The 20,157-nt window shown below is 42.9% G+C and overlaps 1 protein-coding gene across 4 annotated transcripts in view; it reads right to left on the bottom strand.

The window, feature by feature from the left end:
• The window catches only part of LOC129816567 (receptor tyrosine-protein kinase erbB-4-like), a 634,779-nt gene that overhangs the window by 217,774 nt on the left and 396,848 nt on the right, over window positions 1–20,157 (bottom strand). For all 4 annotated transcript variants that reach the window (XM_055871183.1, XM_055871182.1, XM_055871185.1 and 1 more), the window contains exons 4-5: window positions 16,741–16,872; window positions 11,251–11,316 (exon numbers count right to left, since the gene is read on the bottom strand). In XM_055871183.1, coding sequence (XP_055727158.1) covers window positions 11,251–11,316; window positions 16,741–16,872 — 198 coding nt within the window. The remainder of the gene's footprint in view (window positions 1–11,250; window positions 11,317–16,740; window positions 16,873–20,157) is intronic.

The following is a 20,157-nucleotide window of genomic DNA, read 5'->3' on the forward strand; positions in this document are numbered from 1 at the left end:
ATCTCATATGTATATGTATATACTGTACTCTATATCATCTACTGCATCTTGCCATCTTTATGTGATACATGTATCACTAGCCACTTTAAACTATGCCACTTTATGTTTATATACCCTACATTACTCATCTCATATGTATAGACTGTACTCTATAACATCTACTGCATCTTGCCTATGCCGTTCTGTACCATCACTAATTCATATATATTTATGTACATATTCTTTATCCCTTTACACTTGTGTGTATAAGGTAGTAGTTGTGGAATTGTTAGGTTAGATTACTTGTTGGTTATTACTGCATTGTCGGAATTAGAAGCACAAGCATTTCGTTACACTCGCATTAACCTGTTGAGGACAGAAGGCGCTGTTTTCACTTTGGGGGAAAATCGTGCCCAATTTAAGCGGCCTCGTACTCAATTCTTGCTCGAACAATATGCATATTATTATTACTATTGGATAGAAAACACTCTCTAGTTTCTAAAACCGTTTGAATTATATCTGTGAGTAAAACAGAACTCATTTTTCAGCAAACTTCCTGATAGGAAGTGGAAAATCTGAAATCAATGCTCTGTTCTAGGGCCTGCCTATAAATGGCTTCATATATTTCAGTATACATGCACTTCATACGTCTTCCACTAGATGTCGACAGGCAGTGAGAGAAGAAATGGAGTGTATAACTTGATCTGGGGTTGAATAAAAGCTCTCGGCATGACGTGTCACCAGTTTCCTGTTTTCTGGAGAGCGCGTGAAGGGACCTGGTTTTGCCTTCTGAAAACCTGTCATTATAGACGACTAATATCTCCGGCTTTGATTATATTTGATACATGTGACAATATGTAAAGTATGTTTTTTCAATATAGTTTTATTAGATTATTGAAATTTATTCGGGACGTTAGGCGTGTTGCGTTGTGTGCCTTTGTTCAGGAAGGAGAGCTTCGCGCTACTTTGCTAGCTTTCCGTGCTAATTGACTGGAGAAGAGGACATTCTAAATCCAAACAACGATTGTTCTGGACAAAGGACCCCTTGTACAACATTCTGATGGAAGATCGTCAAAAGTAGGACCCATTTTATGATGCTATTTCATATATCTGTCAAACACATGAAATAGTCGTTTGCGCCCATATTTTGGGTACTCTCTCGCTATAACTAAGCTGGATGTCGTAATGAAGTTATTTTTAGAATTATAACATGGCAATTGCATTAAGAACTAGTCTATCTATCATTTCCTATACAACATGTATTTTCTAGTAACGTTTATGAATAGTTATTTGGTCAGAATAGTTGGAGTGTCATAAAATATCCGCACATTCTGGGAAAAAGATGCTACGTTAGCACAATGTATAACCACTGATTTCAGCTCTAAATATGCACATTTTCGAACAAAACATAAGTGTATGTATAACCTGATGTTATAGGACTGTCATCTGATGAAGGTTAGTGAAAATTAATATATTTTGCTGGTCATTCGCTATCGCTAACGTGCCTATTGCTAACGCTAACGTGCCTTGATGAATGAATGCGGTGTGGTAGGCTATTGTAGTAAGCTAATATAATGCTATATTGTGTTTTCGCTGTAAAACACTTAAAAAATCTAAAATATTGGCTTGATTCACAAGATGTTTGTCTTTAATTTGCTGTACACCATCGATTTTTCAGAAATGTTTTATGATGAGTATTTAGGTATTTGACGTTAGTGTCTGTAATTACTCTGGCTGCTTCAGTGCTATTTCTGACGGTAGCTGTGATGGTAGCTGCAATGTAAAACTGATTTATACCTCAAATATGCACATTTCTCTAACAAAACATAGATTTATTGTATAACATGTTATAAGACTGTCATCTGATGAAGTTGTTTCTTGGTTAGTTTGGTTGGTTTTTGGTTAGTTAGGTTGGCTTTTTGCATGCTACCTGTGCTGTGAAAAATGTCTGTCCTTGTTTGTATTTGGTGGTGAGCTAACATAAATATATGTGGTGTTTTCGCTGTAAAACATTTAAAAAATCGGACATGTTGACTGGATTCACAAGTTGTGTATCTTTCATTTGCTGTATTGGACTTGTTAATGTGTGAAAGTTAAATATTTCAAAAAAATATCTTTTGAATTTCGCGCTCTGCCTTTTCAGTGGAATGTGGGAGGAGTTCCGCTAGCGGAACCCCGGTGCCAGACAGGTTAACATCTGCTAACCATGTGTATGTGACAAATACAATTTTATTTGATATTTAAAAAAAATGATAAACAAATCACATTTGCATAATAAGAGTTTACTTGAATTGAAAAATAATTGTTTAATAGTTCTTGTTGGATTGTGAGTGTTTGTCTCATTTTGAAGGTAAAGAAAAAAAAGTTATGAAATCTTTTTACGTTGCATATTGGAATTTACAAGGATTGAAGTCCTCTGCTTTTGGGCTAAAGAGCAGAAACCCAGTCTTCCTGAAAGAAATTGATGATGTTGATATTGTAGTACTACAGGAAACATGGTGCAGAGGTGATGTTTCCACTGGCTGTCCACTAGGTTATAGGGAGATAATCATACCATCCACTAAATTAAAAGGAATCAAACAGGGCAGAGACTCAGGGGGAATGCTAATATGGTATAAATCTGAACTAATTAATTCAATCGAATTGATCAAAACAGGAGAATTCTTTATACGGTTAAAAATCTACAAGGAGGCTATCTTGACAGATAAAAACGTCTTCCTCTGTGCCACATACATTCCCCCCTCAGAGTCACCCTACTTCAATGAAGAGAGTTTCTCCATTCTAGAGGGGGAAATTTGTCACTTTCAGGCCCAAGGCAACGTATTGGTCTGTGGAGACCTGAATGCAAGAACAGCAGAAGAACAAGACACTAATAACAATCATGGGGATAAACACCTACCAGGAAGCAACAACCTTTCCCTCCCCACATATCCCCACAGAAACAACTATGACAACTTTGACAAATTAGCCTCCTTGGCTAATTTAAAGAAGCATAAGAGCAAACCAAAAATAACAGATAATGAAAAATTGTTTGCTAATGATTGCAAAAATCTAAGAAAGTCATTGAGAAATATATCTAATCAAAAACACAGAGAACCAGACAACAAAAATATACGCCTTCAATATGGGGAAACACTGAAGCAATGCAAACACCCTAAGAACAAAAAAGGAACAGCACATTAGAAATCAGCTGGATGGAATTGAGGAATCCATAGAATCAAACCACTTCTGGGAGAATTGGAATAAATTAAACAAACCTCATCATGAGGAATTGGCTATCCAAAATGGGGATATGTGGAGAAATCACTTTGCAAACCTCTACAGCAATATAACAAAGAGCTCAGAACTCAAAGATATACAAGAAAAATTACAAATCCTTGAATCAGCATTCAAAGACTATCAGAATCCTGTGGATACCCCAATTACAGAAGAATAATTATTGGAAAAACTATGCACTCTCCACCCCAAAAAGGCCTGTGGTGCTGATGGTATTTTTGTAAGAGCTGTCGCTTTCCTCATCCTCAGATGAGGTGAGGAGAGAAGGATCTTCAGACCAATATGCGGAGTCAGGGAAATATGCCATCTTTATTATTACTACGAAAACTGATGGCAACACGAAACAAAACAAACACTTTCAAAACTTACAAAATAACAAAACGACGTTGACGCAACCTGAACATAAACTTACATAGACAAACGTAAACTCACGAACAGGAACGGACATCGAAACATACGAACAGCCAAACAGCTCCAAAAGTGAATACATCGAACACAAACGAAGACATCACAGGAGACAATCACCCACAAACAAACAGTGAGAATGCCCTACCTAAATATGACTCTTGATTAGAGGAAAATGCAAACCACCTGCCTCTAATCAAGAGCCATACCAGGCAAACCGAAACCAACATAGAAACAGATAACATAGACTGCCCACCCAAAACACATGCCCTGACCATAAACACATAAAAACTAACATAAATAGGTCAGGACTGTTACAGTACCCCCCCCCCCAAGGTGCGAACGCCGGGCGCACCAGCACAAAGTCCAGGGGAGGGTCCGGGTGGGCAGTTGACCACGGTGGTGGTTCCGGTTCAGGACGCTGTCCCCGCACCACCATAGTCACTCCCCTCTTCTTTCTACCCCTTCTACTGACCACCCTAACACTACCTTCCCCTAAATAAACAGCTAGCACCGGGACAAGGGGCAGCACCGGGACAAGGGGTAGCACCGGGACAAGGGGCAGCACCAGAACAAGGGGCAGCACCAGGATAAGGACCATCACTGGAATAAGGGGCAGCACCGGGACAAGGGGCAGCACCGGGACAAGGGGCAGCACCGGGACAAGGGGCAGCACCGGGACAAGGGGCAGCACCGGGACAAGGGGCAGCACCGGGACAAGGGGCAGCACCGGGACAAGGGGCAGCACCGGGACAAGGGGCAGCACCGGGACAAGGGGCAGCACCGGGACAAGGGGCAACACCGGGACAAGGGGCAACACCGGGACAAGGGGCAGATCCCGGCTGAAGGACTCTGGCAGGTCCTGTTTGGACGGCTCTGGCAGGTCCATGCAGGCTGACGGCTCTCGACGCTCATGGCAGACTGACGGCTCTCTACGCTCATGGCAGGCTGACGGCTCTCGACGCTCATGGCAGACTGACGGCTCTCTACGCTCATGGCAGGCTGACGGCTCTCGACGCTCATGGCAGGCTGACGGCTCTCGACGCTCTTGGCAGGCTGACGGCTCTTGACGCTCATGGCTCTCTGACGGCTCTGGCTGCTCATGGCTCTCTGACGGCTCTGGCTGCTCATGGCTCTCTGGCGGCTCTGGCAGATCCTGTCTGGTTGGCGGCTCTGGCAGATCCTGTCTGGTTGGCGGCTCTGGCAGATCCTGTCTGGTTGGCGGCTCTGGCAGATCCTGTCTGGTTGGCGGCTCTGGCAGATCCTGTCTGGCGGGCGGCTCTAGCGGCTCCTGTCTGGCTGACGGCTCTAGCGGCTCCTGTCTGGCGGATGGCTCTGTAGGCTCATGGCAGACGGGCGGCTTTGCAGGCTCATGGCAGACGGGCGGCTTTGCAGGCTCCTGGCAGACGGATGGCTCAGACGGCGCTGGGGAGACGGATGGCTCAGATGGCGCTGAGGAGACGGATGGCTCAGATGGCGCTGGGGAGACGGATGGCTCAGATGGCGCTGGGGAGACGGATGGCTCTGGCCGGATAAGGCGCACTGTAGACCTGGTGCGTGGTGCCGGAACTGGAGGCACCGGGCTAAGGACACGCACCTTCATACTAGTGCGGGGAGCAGGGACAGGGCACACTGAACTCTCAAAGCGTACTCTATACCTGGTGCGTGGTATCGGCACTGGTGGCACCTGGCTGAGGGCACGCACCTCAGGACTAGTACGGGGAGAAGTGACAGTGTGTACAGGACTTGGGAGACGCACAGGTGGCTTAGTGCGTGGGGCCGGAACTGGAGGCACCGAACTGGATACACGCACTATAGGGAGAGTGCGTGGAGGAGGAACAGGGCTCTGGAAATGCACTGGTAGCCTAGTGCGTAGTGTAGGCACTGTAGGTACTAGGCTGGGGCGGGGAGGTGGCGCCGGAAATACCGGACCGTGCAGGCGTACTGGCTCTCTTGAGCATTGAGCCTGCCCAACCTTACCTGGTTGAATGCTCCCGGTCGCCCGCCCAGTACGGGGAGGTGGAATAACCCGCACCGGGCTGTGTAGGCGAACCGGGGAAACCATGCGTAAGGCAGGTGCCATGTATGCCGGCCCGAGGAGACGCACTGGAGACCAGACGCGTTGAGCCGGCCTCATGACACCTGGCTCAATGCCCAATCTAGCCCTACCAGTGCGGGGAGGTGGAATAACCCGCACCGGCCTATGCACACGTACAGGAGACACCGTGCGCTCTACTGCGTAACACGGTGTCTGCCCGTACTCCCGCTCTCCACGGTTAGCCTGGGAAGTGGGCGCAGGTCTCCTACCTGCCCTTGGCCCACTACCCTTTAGCCCCCCCCCCAAGAAATTTTTGGGAGTTACTCACGGGCTTTTCGGGCTTCCGTGCAAGACGTGTCCCCTCATAATTCCGGTTTCGAGCTTGATTCTCCGGCTTCCATCCACGTCTCCTAGCTGCCTCCTTAAACCACCGCTCCTGGGCTGTGGCTGCCTCACTCTTCTCACGAGAGCAGCGATGTTCTCCAGTTTGCGCCCAGGGTCCTCTACCAGACAGGATCTCCTCCCAAGTCCAAAAGTCCTTGTTGCTCCGTCGAGCATTCCCATACCGCTTGGTCACATTTTGTTGGTGGGTGATTCTGTAAGAGCTGTCGCTTTCCTCATCCTCAGATGAGGTGAGGAGAGAAGGATCTTCAGACCAATATGCGGAGTCAGGGAAATATGCCATCTTTATTATTACTACGAAAACTGATGGCAACACGAAACAAAACAAACACTTTCAAAACTTACAAAATAACAAAACGACGTTGACGCAACCTGAACATAAACTTACATAGACAAACGTAAACTCACGAACAGGAACGGACATCGAAACATACGAACAGCCAAACAGCTCCAAAAGTGAATACATCGAACACAAACGAAGACATCACAGGAGACAATCACCCACAAACAAACAGTGAGAATGCCCTACCTAAATATGACTCTTGATTAGAGGAAAATGCAAACCACCTGCCTCTAATCAAGAGCCATACCAGGCAAACCGAAACCAACATAGAAACAGATAACATAGACTGCCCACCCAAAACACATGCCCTGACCATAAACACATAAAAACTAACATAAATAGGTCAGGACTGTTACAATTTTAAACGAAATGATCAAATATACAGACCACAAATTCAAATTGGCTATACTCAAACTCTTCAACATTATCCTCACTGCATGTATTTTCCCCGATATTTGGAACAAGGGATTGATCACACCAATCTATAAAAACGGAGACAAATTTGACCCAAATAATTACAGAGGAATTTGCGTTAACAGCAACTTGGGGAAAATTCTCTGCAGTATTATAAATAGCAGACTACATCATTTCCTTGATGAACACAACGTCCTGAGCAGAAGCCAGATTGGATTTAAAAACCATATCGTACAACAGACCACATTTACACCCTCCACACTCTAATTGATAAACAAGTAAACCAAAACAAAGGCAAAATCTACTCGTGTTTTGTAGATTTCAAGAAAGCATTTGATTCAATTTGGCACAAAGGTATTTTTTTTATAAATGAATAGAAAGTGGTATTGGAGGGAAAACATATGATTTTATTAATGTACACTAAAAACAAATGTGCGGTTAAAATTGGCAACAAGCAAACAGACTTCTTCTCTCAGGGACGGGGGAGTGAAACAGGGCTGCCCAATAAGTCCAACGCTATTTAACATCCACATTAATGAATTGGCAAAAACATTAGAAGAATCGGCAGTACCTGGTATCACCCTACACAACACTGAAATCAAGTGTCTGCTGTACGCAGATGACCTGGTGCTGCTGTCTTCCACTAAAGAGGGGTTACAGCAGCACCTAGATCGTCTTCACAGGTTCTGTCATTCCTGGGCTCTGACCGTTAACCTAAAAAAAACAAATATAATGATATTCCAAAAAAGGTCCGGAAATAAGGATGACAAGTATAAATTCTATTTGGACACAGTTCTATTAGAACACACCAAAAACTACACATATCTAGGACTAAATATCAGCAACACAGGTAGCTTTCACATGGCTGTGAATGAGCTGAGAGACAAAGCAAGAAGAGCCATTAAAAGGAACATCAAAATCAAAATTCCAATTAGAATCTGGCTCAAAATGTTTTTATCAGTTATAGAACCAATTGCTCTATATGGCAGTGAAGTATGGGGTCCACTCTCTAAAAATGAATTTACCAAATGGGACAAGCGAAATAATCGAAATACTGCATGCAGAGTTTTGCAAGACTGTATTGCAAGTGCAAAGAAAAACTCCAAATAACGCATGTAGAGCAGAATTGGGCCAATACCCCCTCATTCGAATAGAAAAAAGAGGCATCAAATTTTACAACCATCTAAAAACAAGTGACCCCAAAACATTGGAGAGGGATGGAGAGAGCTAGAGAGAGAGAGAGATAGCTATAGAGAGAGAGGGAGAGAGAGAGAGCTATAGAGAGATAACTATATACAGAGAGAGCTATATAGAGAGAGAGAGAGAGCTATAAAGAGAGAGAGAGAGAGAGCGAGAGAGCTATAGAGAGAGAGGGAGAGAGAGAGCTATAGAGAGAGAGAGCTATAGAGAGAGAGAAAGAGAGAGAGAGGGAGAGGGAGAGAGAGCGAGAGAGAAAGAGAAAGAACGAGGGAGAGGGAGAGGGAGAGGGAGAGGGAGAGGGAGAGGGAAAGAAGAGTATGTGACATGGTGAGAGGCATGTGTGAGAGAGAGAGAGATAACCCATATTTATGCTTATTTATTTGTAACTATTTGCACATAGTTACAACACTGTATATAGACATAATATGACATTGTAAGTGTAATGTTTACTGTTCATTTCTATTGTTTATTTCACTTTCGTTTATTATCTACTTCACTTGTTTCATATGTTTCCCATGCCAATAAAGCCCTTGAATTGAATTGAGAGAGAGAGACAGAGAGAGAGAGAGAGGCAGAAGGGGGACAGAGAGAAAGCGAGACAGAGAGACAGAGACAGAGAGACAAATTTAACCCCAATAACTATTGTGGGATATGCGTAAACAGCAATGTTGGGGAAATCCTCTGCATTATCATTAAAGTTGACTCTTACATTTCCTCAGTGAAAGAACTGAACTGAGCAAATGTCAAATTATTGTACGACAGACAACATTTTCACCCTGCACACCCTAATTAAAAAACACACCAAAATAAAGGCAAAGTCTTCTCATGCTTTACTGATTTCAAAAAAGCTTTAGACCCATGCAGAATTCTGCAAAAAATATCTTCTGTGTACAATGTAAATCAAAATTCCAATTAGAATCTGGCTCAAAATGTTTTTATCAGTTATAGAACCAATTGCTCTATATGGCAGTGAAGTATGGGGTCCACTCTCTAAAAATGAATTTACCAAATGGGACAAACGAAATAATCGAAATACTGCATGCAGAGTTTTGCAAGACTGTATTGCAAGTGCAAAGAAAAACTCCAAATAACGCATGTAGAGCAGAATTGGGCCAATACCCCCTCATTCGAATAGAAAAAAGAGGCATCAAATTTTACAACCATCTAAAAACAAGTGACCCCAAAACATTGGAGAGGGATGGAGAGAGCTAGAGAGAGAGAGAGATAGCTATAGAGAGAGAGGGAGAGAGAGAGAGCTATAGAGAGATAACTATATACAGAGAGAGCTAAATAGAGAGAGAGAGCTATAAAGAGAGAGAGAGAGAGAGAGAGAGAGAGAGAGAGAGAGAGAGAGAGAGAGAGAGCTATAGAGAGAGAGGGAGAGAGAGATATAGAGAGAGAGAGCTATAGAGAGAGAGAAAGAGAGAGAGAGGGAGAGGGAGAGAGAACGAGAGAGAAAGAGAAAGAACGAGGGAGAGGGAGAGGGAGAGGGAGAGGGAGAGGGAGAGGGAAAGAAGAGTATGTGACATGGTGAGAGGCATGTGTGAGAGAGAGAGAGATAACCCATATTTATGCTTATTTATTTGTAACTATTTGCACATAGTTACAACACTGTATATAGACATAATATGACATTGTAAGTGTAATGTTTACTGTTCATTTCTATTGTTTATTTCACTTTCGTTTATTATCTACTTCACTTGTTTCATATGTTTCCCATGCCAATAAAGCCCTTGAATTGAATTGAGAGAGAGAGACAGAGAGAGAGAGAGAGGCAGAAGGGGGACAGAGAGAAAGCGAGACAGAGAGACAAATTTAACCCCAATAACTATTGTGGGATATGCGTAAACAGCAATGTTGGGGAAATCCTCTGCATTATCATTAAAGTTGACTCTTACATTTCCTCAGTGAAAGAACTGAACTGAGCAAATGTCAAATTATTGTACAACAGACAACATTTTCACCCTGCACACCCTAATTAACAAACACACCAAAATAAAGGCAAAGTCTTCTCATGCTTTACTGATTTCAAAAAAGCTTTAGACCCATGCAGAATTCTGCAAAAAATATCTTCTGTGTACAATGTAAAACATCAAATAATGCATGCAGAGCAGAATTAGGCCGAAAACCGCTAATTTTCAAAATCCATAAAAGAGACATTCAATTCTACAACCACCTAAAAGGAAGTGATTCCCAAACCTTCCATAACAAAGCCATCACCTATGGAGAGATGAACCTGGAGAAGAGTCCCCTAAACAAGCTGGTCCTGGGGCTCTGTTCACAAACATAAACAGACCCTACAAAGCCCGAGGAAAGCAACACAATTAGACCCAACCAAATCATGAGAAAACAAAAGATAATTACTTGACACATTGGAAAGAATTAACAAAAAAACAGAGCAAACTAGAATGCTATTTGGCCCTAAACAGAGAGTACAGAGTGGCAGAATACCTGACCACTGTGACTGACCCAAACTTAAGGAACACTTTGACTAAGTACAGACTCAGTGATCATAGCCTTGCTATTGAGAGAGGCCGCCTTAGGCAGACCTGGCTCTCAAGAGAAGACAGACTGTGTGCAAAATGAGTTGGAAATTGAGCTGCACTTCCCCAACCTCCTGCCAAATGTATGACCATATTAGAGACACGTATTTCCCTCAGATTACAGAGACCCACAAATAATTATAAAACAAATTCAATTTTGATAAACTCCCATATATCTATTGGGTGAAATACCACAGTGTGCCATCACAGCAGCAAGATGTATGACCTGTTGCCACAAGAAAAGGGCAACCAGTGAAGAACAAACACCATTGTAAATACAACCCATATTTATGTTTATTTATTTTCTCTTTTGTACTTGAACTATTTGCACGTTGTTACAACACTGTATATATAGAGATAATATGACATTTGAAATGTCTATTCCTTTGGAACTTTATGAGTGTAATGTTTACTGTTAATTTTATATTGTTCCTTTCACTTTTGTTCATTATCTATTTCACACATGTTTCTCATGCCAATAAAGCCCTTTGAATTGAATTGAAGAGAAAGAGAAAGAGAAAGAGAAAGAGAGAGAGAGAGAGAGAGAGAGAGAGAGAGAGAGAGAGAGAGAGAGAGAGAGAGAGAGAGAGAGAGAGAGAGAGAGAGAGAGAGAGAGAGAGAGAGAGAGAGAGAGACTATAGGATACTCACAGCTTTGACACTGGTCCTCCTTGGGACCCCAACAGCGACCGTTACAGGATTTGTGACACTTCTGGCCTGTGGACAAGAACATGAACGTATACTGTTACACCAAGTACACACACATCCATGATACGAAAACACCACCAATGTAAAACACTTCTCTACCAAGAACCTGGCAATGACGGGCATTTGACAAAACCAAAGGGATTCTCTTTCGTAGATGGTCCTTCGAGATGGGTAAAAACATTTGACCTAAAACAAGAGTTGTTTGAAGAGAAAGAATGTTAGATATGCTATAATCATCGTAATCACTATCATCTTACTAGATTCTTTACCAAGCACCTGGTAATATCTGACATGGCTATGATGCTTCTACACCTGCATTGCTTGCTGTTTGGGGTTTTAGGCTGGGATTCTGTACAGCACTTCGAGATATTAGCTGATGTACGAAGGGCTATATAAAATAAACTTGATTTGATTTGATGATTGCAACAGAGTGAGATATCGAGATGAGTGAGATGTAAGACTTGGCTCTTACACAGTCACACACAGTATCTGCGCATGTGCACGGGTTCGCTACATGCTGTTTCAGCGTGGTGGCCACGGGACCAAAACAGTGGAGAAGCTGAGTCTACCTTTAATGAACTACAGTGTGTTCTCTCATTAACGACTGCTGCAGTGGAGAGAGACAGCAGCAGTAGCAACTAGCTAGACACTGCTGCTATATTAGTGTTAGCTGTGTTTTGGAGGGCTTAATTGACTGCCTGGTAATTGCAGTGTGAGGCAGGATGAGTACTGGAGTTGGCTGTTCCAGTTCAGTTAAGAGCAATTACATTGAAGGCTGACGCTTTCTCTCTGACATTTCTATCTACATCCTCTCCCTTCCCTTCCCTTCTCACTCTCTCATCCCTCCCTCTCTCCATCTATCCCTGACCCTCTCTGACTTTCCATCTACTGGCCTTTGCTACCCCTCCCTCCCTCACTCCCTCCCTCCCTCCCTCCCTCCCTCCCTACCTACCTACCTATATGATAATTGGGTACGCTTAGGAGATGGGGACAACGATAACATATGTATACCTGAGCCCACACAGAGTTTTCTTTGGTCTCTAGCTAAACCATGAAAAGCCATAACCAGGCTTTAGTGTCCAAGGTCTTACTATCTCCATTCTTTCCCCCTGACCTTGAGTAAAACTATAACATTCTTTCTCTCCACATCATAGTGGTTCACCAAGTCTTTAAAAAAGTTAAAGCTGAAGGTTAAAATGTCAAAACGAAATGACAATGAGTTTAGCTATGAGAGGTAGAGGGAAATATATGTGGATTGATCGTGGGTGGATTTGAAATGTCTTTCTTGTTTTGAAGAGCCAATGAAATCAGAAACAAAACAAAACAAAAACTGTTCCAAGAATATGGAGATAATAGTCTTAAAATGGATTACAAGTTTCCAGATCTCCTTGATCTTTGGCATGGTGTGTAGTGTGCGTGTGCGTGTGCGTGTGTGTGTGTGTGTGTGTGTGTGTCTGTGTCTGTGTGTGAATGAAGGAATGAATGAAGGAAAAGCAACATAATATACTGAAGTAACATTAAGAACACCGTCCTAATATTGAGATGCACCCCCCCCTCCCCCCTTTTCCCTCAGAACAGCCTCTTCTCGTCAGGGCATGGATTCTATAAGGTAGAACATCTGAATAAAAACAAATACATTCATATAAATATGTATTATAAAAAAAAAAAAACATGTTTTCACAAAAGTACTGGGCCTTTGCTAGTATTTCCGTACCGATTTAGACGTCTGTAGCGCGGGCAAAAACATTTTTTTTTTTTTTTTTTTCAGAAAGGTAGTTGTATAATTAAGAACAGTATCTTACAGGATTTAATAGTTGGAATTGTAAGAGTTGTTGCCCTGACCCTTTCTCTGTTATTTTCATTCTAATGGGATGCAGAAAGAACAAAACCCTGTTCTGAAACATTTACATCAAAAGGTGCAAAGTTATGGGCAAAGACAAAAAACATCTACATCAAATTAAATTTCTTGATCAAATAACATGGAAAACAACCACTTTTTGTGCAGTATTAATTTACCATCCTTACAAACCACTTCATGTAAATGTACTGTACATGACTGTATTGTATATAGGCTGGTCATCTAGGTTTGTACCTGTAGACCTTCCATCACCATGAGGAAAAACAATGACCAATACAGTAATTGAGTACATTGAGACATCAAGTGTTTTGGGATGATGTGATGTGATGAGCAGGGTTGTGTCAGGGTTGTGAGTTTGATTCCCACGGGGGACCAGTATGACAATTTCAGTTTTGACATAGTTTGCATTTGCAAAGTATTTAAAGAAACTGGAAAACATATATCAAGCAAGTCTTTTTATAATCCACACTTATATCAGATACATTTTTTCATTTTTGGACAGTTTTGGATGGATAATTATCAGACTCAATATACAAATACTGGTAAACACTAAAAGTAGTGCACTGGGCCTTAACTAGTCCTAGTCTTCAGACGGCGGCAAAATAATCGCAGCTGTCACGCCCTGACCTTAGATAGCCTTTTTATTTCTCTATTTGGTTAGGTCGGGTGTGATTAGGGTGGGCATTGTAGTTTTTCTATTTCTTTGTTGGCCGGGTATGGTTCCCAATCAGAGGCAGCTGTCTATTGTTGTCTCTGATTGGGGATCATACTTAGGCAGCCTTTTTTCCACCTTTAGTTTGTGGGATCTTGTTTGTTAGTAGTTGCTTTCTGCACTACATGTAGCTTCACGTTCAGTTGTAGTTTATTGTTTTTTTCGTGTTCATCTATAAAATGATGTACGCTTCCCACGCTGCACCTTGGTCTGATTCTTCTGTCAACGAACGTGACAGCAGCACACCCAACCACAAACTACTTTCTGCGGCTATGCACAGGGAAAATGACCAATGCTGACTGCAATGCTTCCCACAGTTGTGTCAAGTTGACCTGATGTCCTAAGGGGTGGGGGACCATTCTGATACACACAGGAAATTGTTGTGCATGAAAAACCCATCAGCATTGCAGTTCTTGACACAAACCGGTGCACCCACTACCATACTCCGTTCAAAGGCACTTTAATCTTTTACATTTGAGTCATCTTTCCTGTATATTTCCCCTGTATATCCTCCTTCCTGTATGTCCCAGTCCTGGAAATATCATTCCTGTATATGCCCCTTCTGTATAGCAACCCCCCCACCCCCATATATCCCCCTCCTGTATTCCCCCCATATACCTCCTGCATATCCCCCTGTATATCCTCTTCCGTATAGCCCTTCCAATATATCCCACCATATATCTGCTGACATATTCCTCTCATGTATATCCCCGTGTATAGCCCCTCCAGTATACCCTGCTCCTCTATAACCCCCTTGTATACCCCCCCTCTCTATATATCACCCCTGTATAACCCGCCCTGTATCCCCCCTGTATATCTCCCAGTTGTATATCTCCCCCATTTATCCCCCCTGTATATCTACCTCATATATCCATCCGTATATCCCCCCTGTATATCTCCCTTTTGTATTTCACCTCCTGTATTTCCCATCATTTGCATCCCCCCTGTATATCGCCCCTGAATACCCCCCCTGTATATGTATATATCCCACTTGTATATCTGCCCCCGTATATCCCCCCACATAGCCACACCGTATATCTCCCTCGTATATCCCCCCATTTATCCCCCCTGTATATCCCACCCTCCAGTATAACCCTGTATATGCCCCCCATATAAACCCTTGCATATAGTCCACCGTTTACCCCTCGACATATATCCCCCCATGTATATACCCCCCTGTATATGCCCCCTAAAAGCCCTACTGTATTACTCCTCCAGTTTCCCCCTACGTATACCCCTCGCATATCCCCCTATATAACCCATTCCATATATCCCCCCTGTGTATTCCCCTTCTGTATATCCCCTGCCGTATATCCCCCCTGTATATCCCCCCTCTCTACAGTTAAAGGCGGAAGTTTACATACACTTAGGTTGGAGTCACTAAAACTCGTTTTTCAACCACTCCACAAATTTCTTGTTAACAAACTATAGTTTTGGCAAGTCTGTTCACAAAATAGGTGGCATCATGAGGCATGAAAATTATGTGGATATATTGAAGCAACATCTCAAGACATCCGTCAGGAAGCTTGTGGCAGGCTACCTGAAACGTTTGACCCAAGTTAAACCATTTAAAGGCAATGCTACCAAATACTATTTGAGTGTATGTAAACTTCAGACCCACTGGGAATGTGATGAAAGAAATAAAAGCTGAAATAAAGCATTCTCTCTACTATTATTCTGACATTACACATTTTTTAAATAAAGTGGTGATCCTAACTGACCCAAGACAGTGAATTTTTACTAGGATTAAATGTCAGGAATTGTGAAAAACTGAGAAAACATTTATTTGGCTAAGGTGTATATAAACTTCCGACTTCAACTGATTCATCCCCATATATCCCGCCCCTTTTATCCCCACACAGTATATTTCCCCCTCTGTATATCCCCCCGTATATCTCCCAGTTGTATATCTCCCCCCATATATCCCCCCATATATCCCCCTGTATATGTATATATCCCACTTGTATATCTCCCCCCGTATATCCCCACTGTAAATCCCCCTCGTATATCCCCCCGTATGTCCCTCCCTCCTGTATCCCCCCGTATATCTCCCTCTTGTATATTCCCCTCTCTATATATCATCCCGTATATCCCACCCTTTTTATCCCCACACTGTATATTTCCCCCTCTGTATAACCCCCTGTATATTTCCCAGTTGTATATATCCCTCCCATATATCCCCCCATATATCCCGGTTATATATCCCCCTGTATGTCCCTCTCTCCTGCATCCCCCCTTTATATCTCCCTCTTGTATATCCCCCTTGTATATCCCGCCCTTTGTACCCTCCCTGTATATCCTCTGCTGTATATCCCCCTGAAAAATCCCTCCTGTATTACCCCTCCAGTATACTCCCTGTATACCCCCCGCATATCCCCCCATACATCCACTCCCATATAACCCTTCCCATTTATCCCCCCATATACGTCCCAGGGAATATACTCAACCAGTATAGTCCCTCCAGTGTATCCCCTTCCTCTATACCCCCCTCTGTAGATCCCCCCTTTATATCCCCCATATATCCCATCATTTTTATCTCCAGCCTGTATATTTCTCCGTCTGTATATCCCCCACCCCCTGTATATCTTCCCACTTGTATATCTCCCCCCTGTACATCCCCCCCATATATCCTCCCATTATACTGTGTATAGACCCCCATATATATCCCCTTGTATGTCCCCCCTTCTGTATATCCCACTTGTACATCCCTCTCGTATATCCCGTCCTTGTACCCCCCGTATATCCCCCTGTATATCCCCCCTTATATCTCTTCCTGTTTTTGTGAAAACCATCCAGTAAAAAGGTAACATAACTTATTTAACTTAGTAGATGTTTCCTTCTCATTCATTGATCTGCTACTCACATGTAACACTGCTATTGGTGGGCACCACCAGAGGGCTGACGCGGGCGTTCTTGACGATGTCTTGCCAGTGGATGGTGTCTGCATGGCACAGGAACTTATTCTGGTCGACATACACACCGCCTTGTAGGATCTCTGTGGGATAGGAGAAAACACAGAGAAACACATCAGGACAAAGTACTGACCCATGAACAAAAATATGCACGCACACTCATGGACACACACATGGACACACACACATACACATACACACAGACACACACACACCACACACAGTTGCAGTGTACACCGTTAGATATGAGAGAAAGCTAACGGAGGCCTCAGCCCTGACTCCTCCATCCTCCACCAGATATATTTGATGGATGAGGTTTTTAGGAGGTCAGACAGACAAATCCTTGTCGTATTGCTGTTATTATTAACCATAATCTAGTTTTGTTGTTGTTTTTCCTCTCTCCTCTTCCTCATACCAACAGACACACACACGCAGACATGCCACGCCGATACACAAACACACACACTTGCACGCACAGACACACAAACACGCCGCAGCAGACATAAACATAGGAAATAACTATGTTACCCCCCCCCATGATACCAAATCCATCCAGCCTGGATTTTAACCCTCAGCCAGCTAGAGAGAGTGCGAGAGAGAGACAACAACAGTAAAACGTTTGTAATTTCATATTTCATCAGGGGAGGGAGGAGAGGATGAGATTATATCCTGGCTGAGTCCCAAATGGAACCTATTCATTATGGGCCCTGGTCAAAAGAAGTTCAATAAAGGGGATAGGTTGCAATTTGGGATTCAGCCGTCTTCTAATATTGATCATACTGTCCACCTCGGATCAGAGAGTTTACTGGGGCTGGAGGCGATCCAACCAGTCTCCTCTTTTCACCCCCACTAACTCCCCTTCCTCTCACAGTGCAATATTGTGTTCTCTGATTGGTTCACAGTGGGCAACCCCAATTATTCTCATGCTGGGATCCTCAGACAGAGTCCTTATCAAACCTATTCTAGACTATTCTCAAAGAAAGTCCTTGTCAGACCTAATCCAGACTCCAGCCGAATAAAAGACAAAATAAAACCCCAGCTTGTTGCTAGAAGATTAGCATTATTTACAGAGCTGGCTTTCTTGCTCTCCACAATTGTGTGTGTGTCAGTGTGTGATGGGGGAGTCTATCTCTATCTCCACACAAGCAGATCAGCGATGTACGGTTGAAACAGATGAGCAGTATTCATAACCCCTATGGCTGGCAGAAGCCCCGTAACAGAAGCCCCGTAACGTGTGTGTGTGTGTGTGTGTGTGTGTGTGTGTGTGTGTGTGTGTGTGTGTAACCTAGCAGTGCCCGTAGCAGCCTGATTAAAGCATACTCCACAGATGATTGGAGGTGGTGTTAATATGTTTTCTGCTTCTCTCTACGGGAGGGAAGGAACCTGGCACTCATCACGGAAATTAATTCTCAGCCACGCTATGGGAGGAAGGGACGTTCCGCTAGGGTACGTAGGTGTGTGTGTGTGTGTGTGTGTGTGCGTGCGTGCGTGTGTGTTGGATGGTTCCGCTAGGGTACGTGTCTGTCTGTCTGTCTGTCTGTCTGTCTGTCTGTGCGTGCGTGCGTGCGTGCCTGCGTGCGTGCGTGCGTGGCACTCACAGCACAGACGAGGAAGGAGCTACCGCTGCTCATAGGCAAACTGGGCCGTGCAGGGAACAAATAAACACTACCAAACAAACACAGCACAAAACCTCAGCCTGACTTCCCTGACCCCCAATGTGTTTATATGGACAAGAGGAGAGGCAATGTGGTGTGTGTGTGTGTGTGTGTGTCTGTGCGTTTGTGCGTTAGCACATGGTTGACTTGTCTCTTTGAGCATGGATGACCCTCTCTGCATGTTCAGGCTCTGCTCAGTGATTCAGATTCCTTAGTTTTTAAACATGAGGTACACATGGGGCCTATGAGGTACGTCTGACAGATTGGAGGAATGTGGTTCACAACAAAGAAAACCAGAGAGGTAAAAGCTTGGTAGGAACACGACCAGTATCCGATTGTTGTCACAACATTAAGACCCCCAAAAAATATAATTGTGGGAATTATTGTTAAAAAGTAATACATTTCCACAGTTCAATTGTCCCCAAATGATAACAAACAAAAAGTCTAGCCTTGATGCATTAGCAGTTTTTTTGAAACATTTTTTACATTAATCATGGAGTCACCATTGAGACCAATGTCTCTTTTACGAGGGAGCCCTGCATATATAACTTCACAAAATATACAGTGCCTTCGGAAAGGATTCAGACCCCTTGTCACGCCCTGACCTTAGAATTCTTTGTTTTCTTTATTATTTTGGTTAGGTCAGGGTGTGACATGGGTGATTATATGTTTAAACCTGTCTAGGGGTTTTGTATATTTATGGGGTTGTCACCAGTCTAGGGGTTTTGTATGTCTATGGTTGCCTAGATTGGTTCTCAATTAGAGGCAGCTGTTTATCGTTGTCTCTGATTGGGAACCATATTTAGGCAGCCATATTCCTTGAGTATTTCGTGGGTGATTATCTATGTCTATGTTTAGTTGCTTGTGTAAGGACTATGATTATATAGCTTCACGTTCGTTTTGTTGTTTTTGTATAGTTCATTCCGTGTTCTTTCTTTATTAAAAGAAGATGCATTCAAATCACGCTGCGCTTTGGTCTCATCGCTATAACGAACGTGACACCCCTTGACTTTTTCCACATTTTGTTGCGTTACAGCCTAATTTCTAAAATGTATTAAATGAAATAAAATAAATTCTCAGCAATCTACACACAATACCCCATAATGACAAAGTGAAAACTGTTTTTTAGACATTTTAGCAAATTTAATAAGAATAAAACAGGAAATTCCTTATTTACATAAGTATTCAGAGCCTTTACTATGAGACACGAAAGTGAGCTCAGGTGCATCCTGTTTCCATTGATCATCCTTGAGATGTTTCTACAACTCGATATTTGCTAAAATGTCTAAAAACCTGTTTTTGCTTTGTCATTATGGGGTATAGTGTGTAGATTGATGAGAGGAAAAAACGATTTAAGTAATTTTGGAATAAGGCTGTAAGGCAGATATTCCTGAACTGGGGCACGCGTACGCGCAATGCCGTTGGGGGTGCGCCAAATTAAAATGTGATTCACATAAAAACAAAACAAAAATGATATATTATATATTACATATATATTATATATATAAATTATATATTTTTTTGTTTGTTAAAAAAAAAAAAATCCTTCACATTTTCAAAGAGTCCATTTATATTTTTCAACGGTGCTATACATTTGGGTGAGGTTTTTTTTCTCACCCGAGTAGCCTCATTTCACTGCCAAAAGTTAAATTAAACCATCTAGTGTTGTCACGATCGTGTGGAGGAGAGACGGACCAAAACGCAGCATGTGGA

This window comes from Salvelinus fontinalis, chromosome 19, assembly GCF_029448725.1.
Source record: "Salvelinus fontinalis isolate EN_2023a chromosome 19, ASM2944872v1, whole genome shotgun sequence".
Taxonomy (NCBI): domain Eukaryota; kingdom Metazoa; phylum Chordata; class Actinopteri; order Salmoniformes; family Salmonidae; genus Salvelinus; species Salvelinus fontinalis.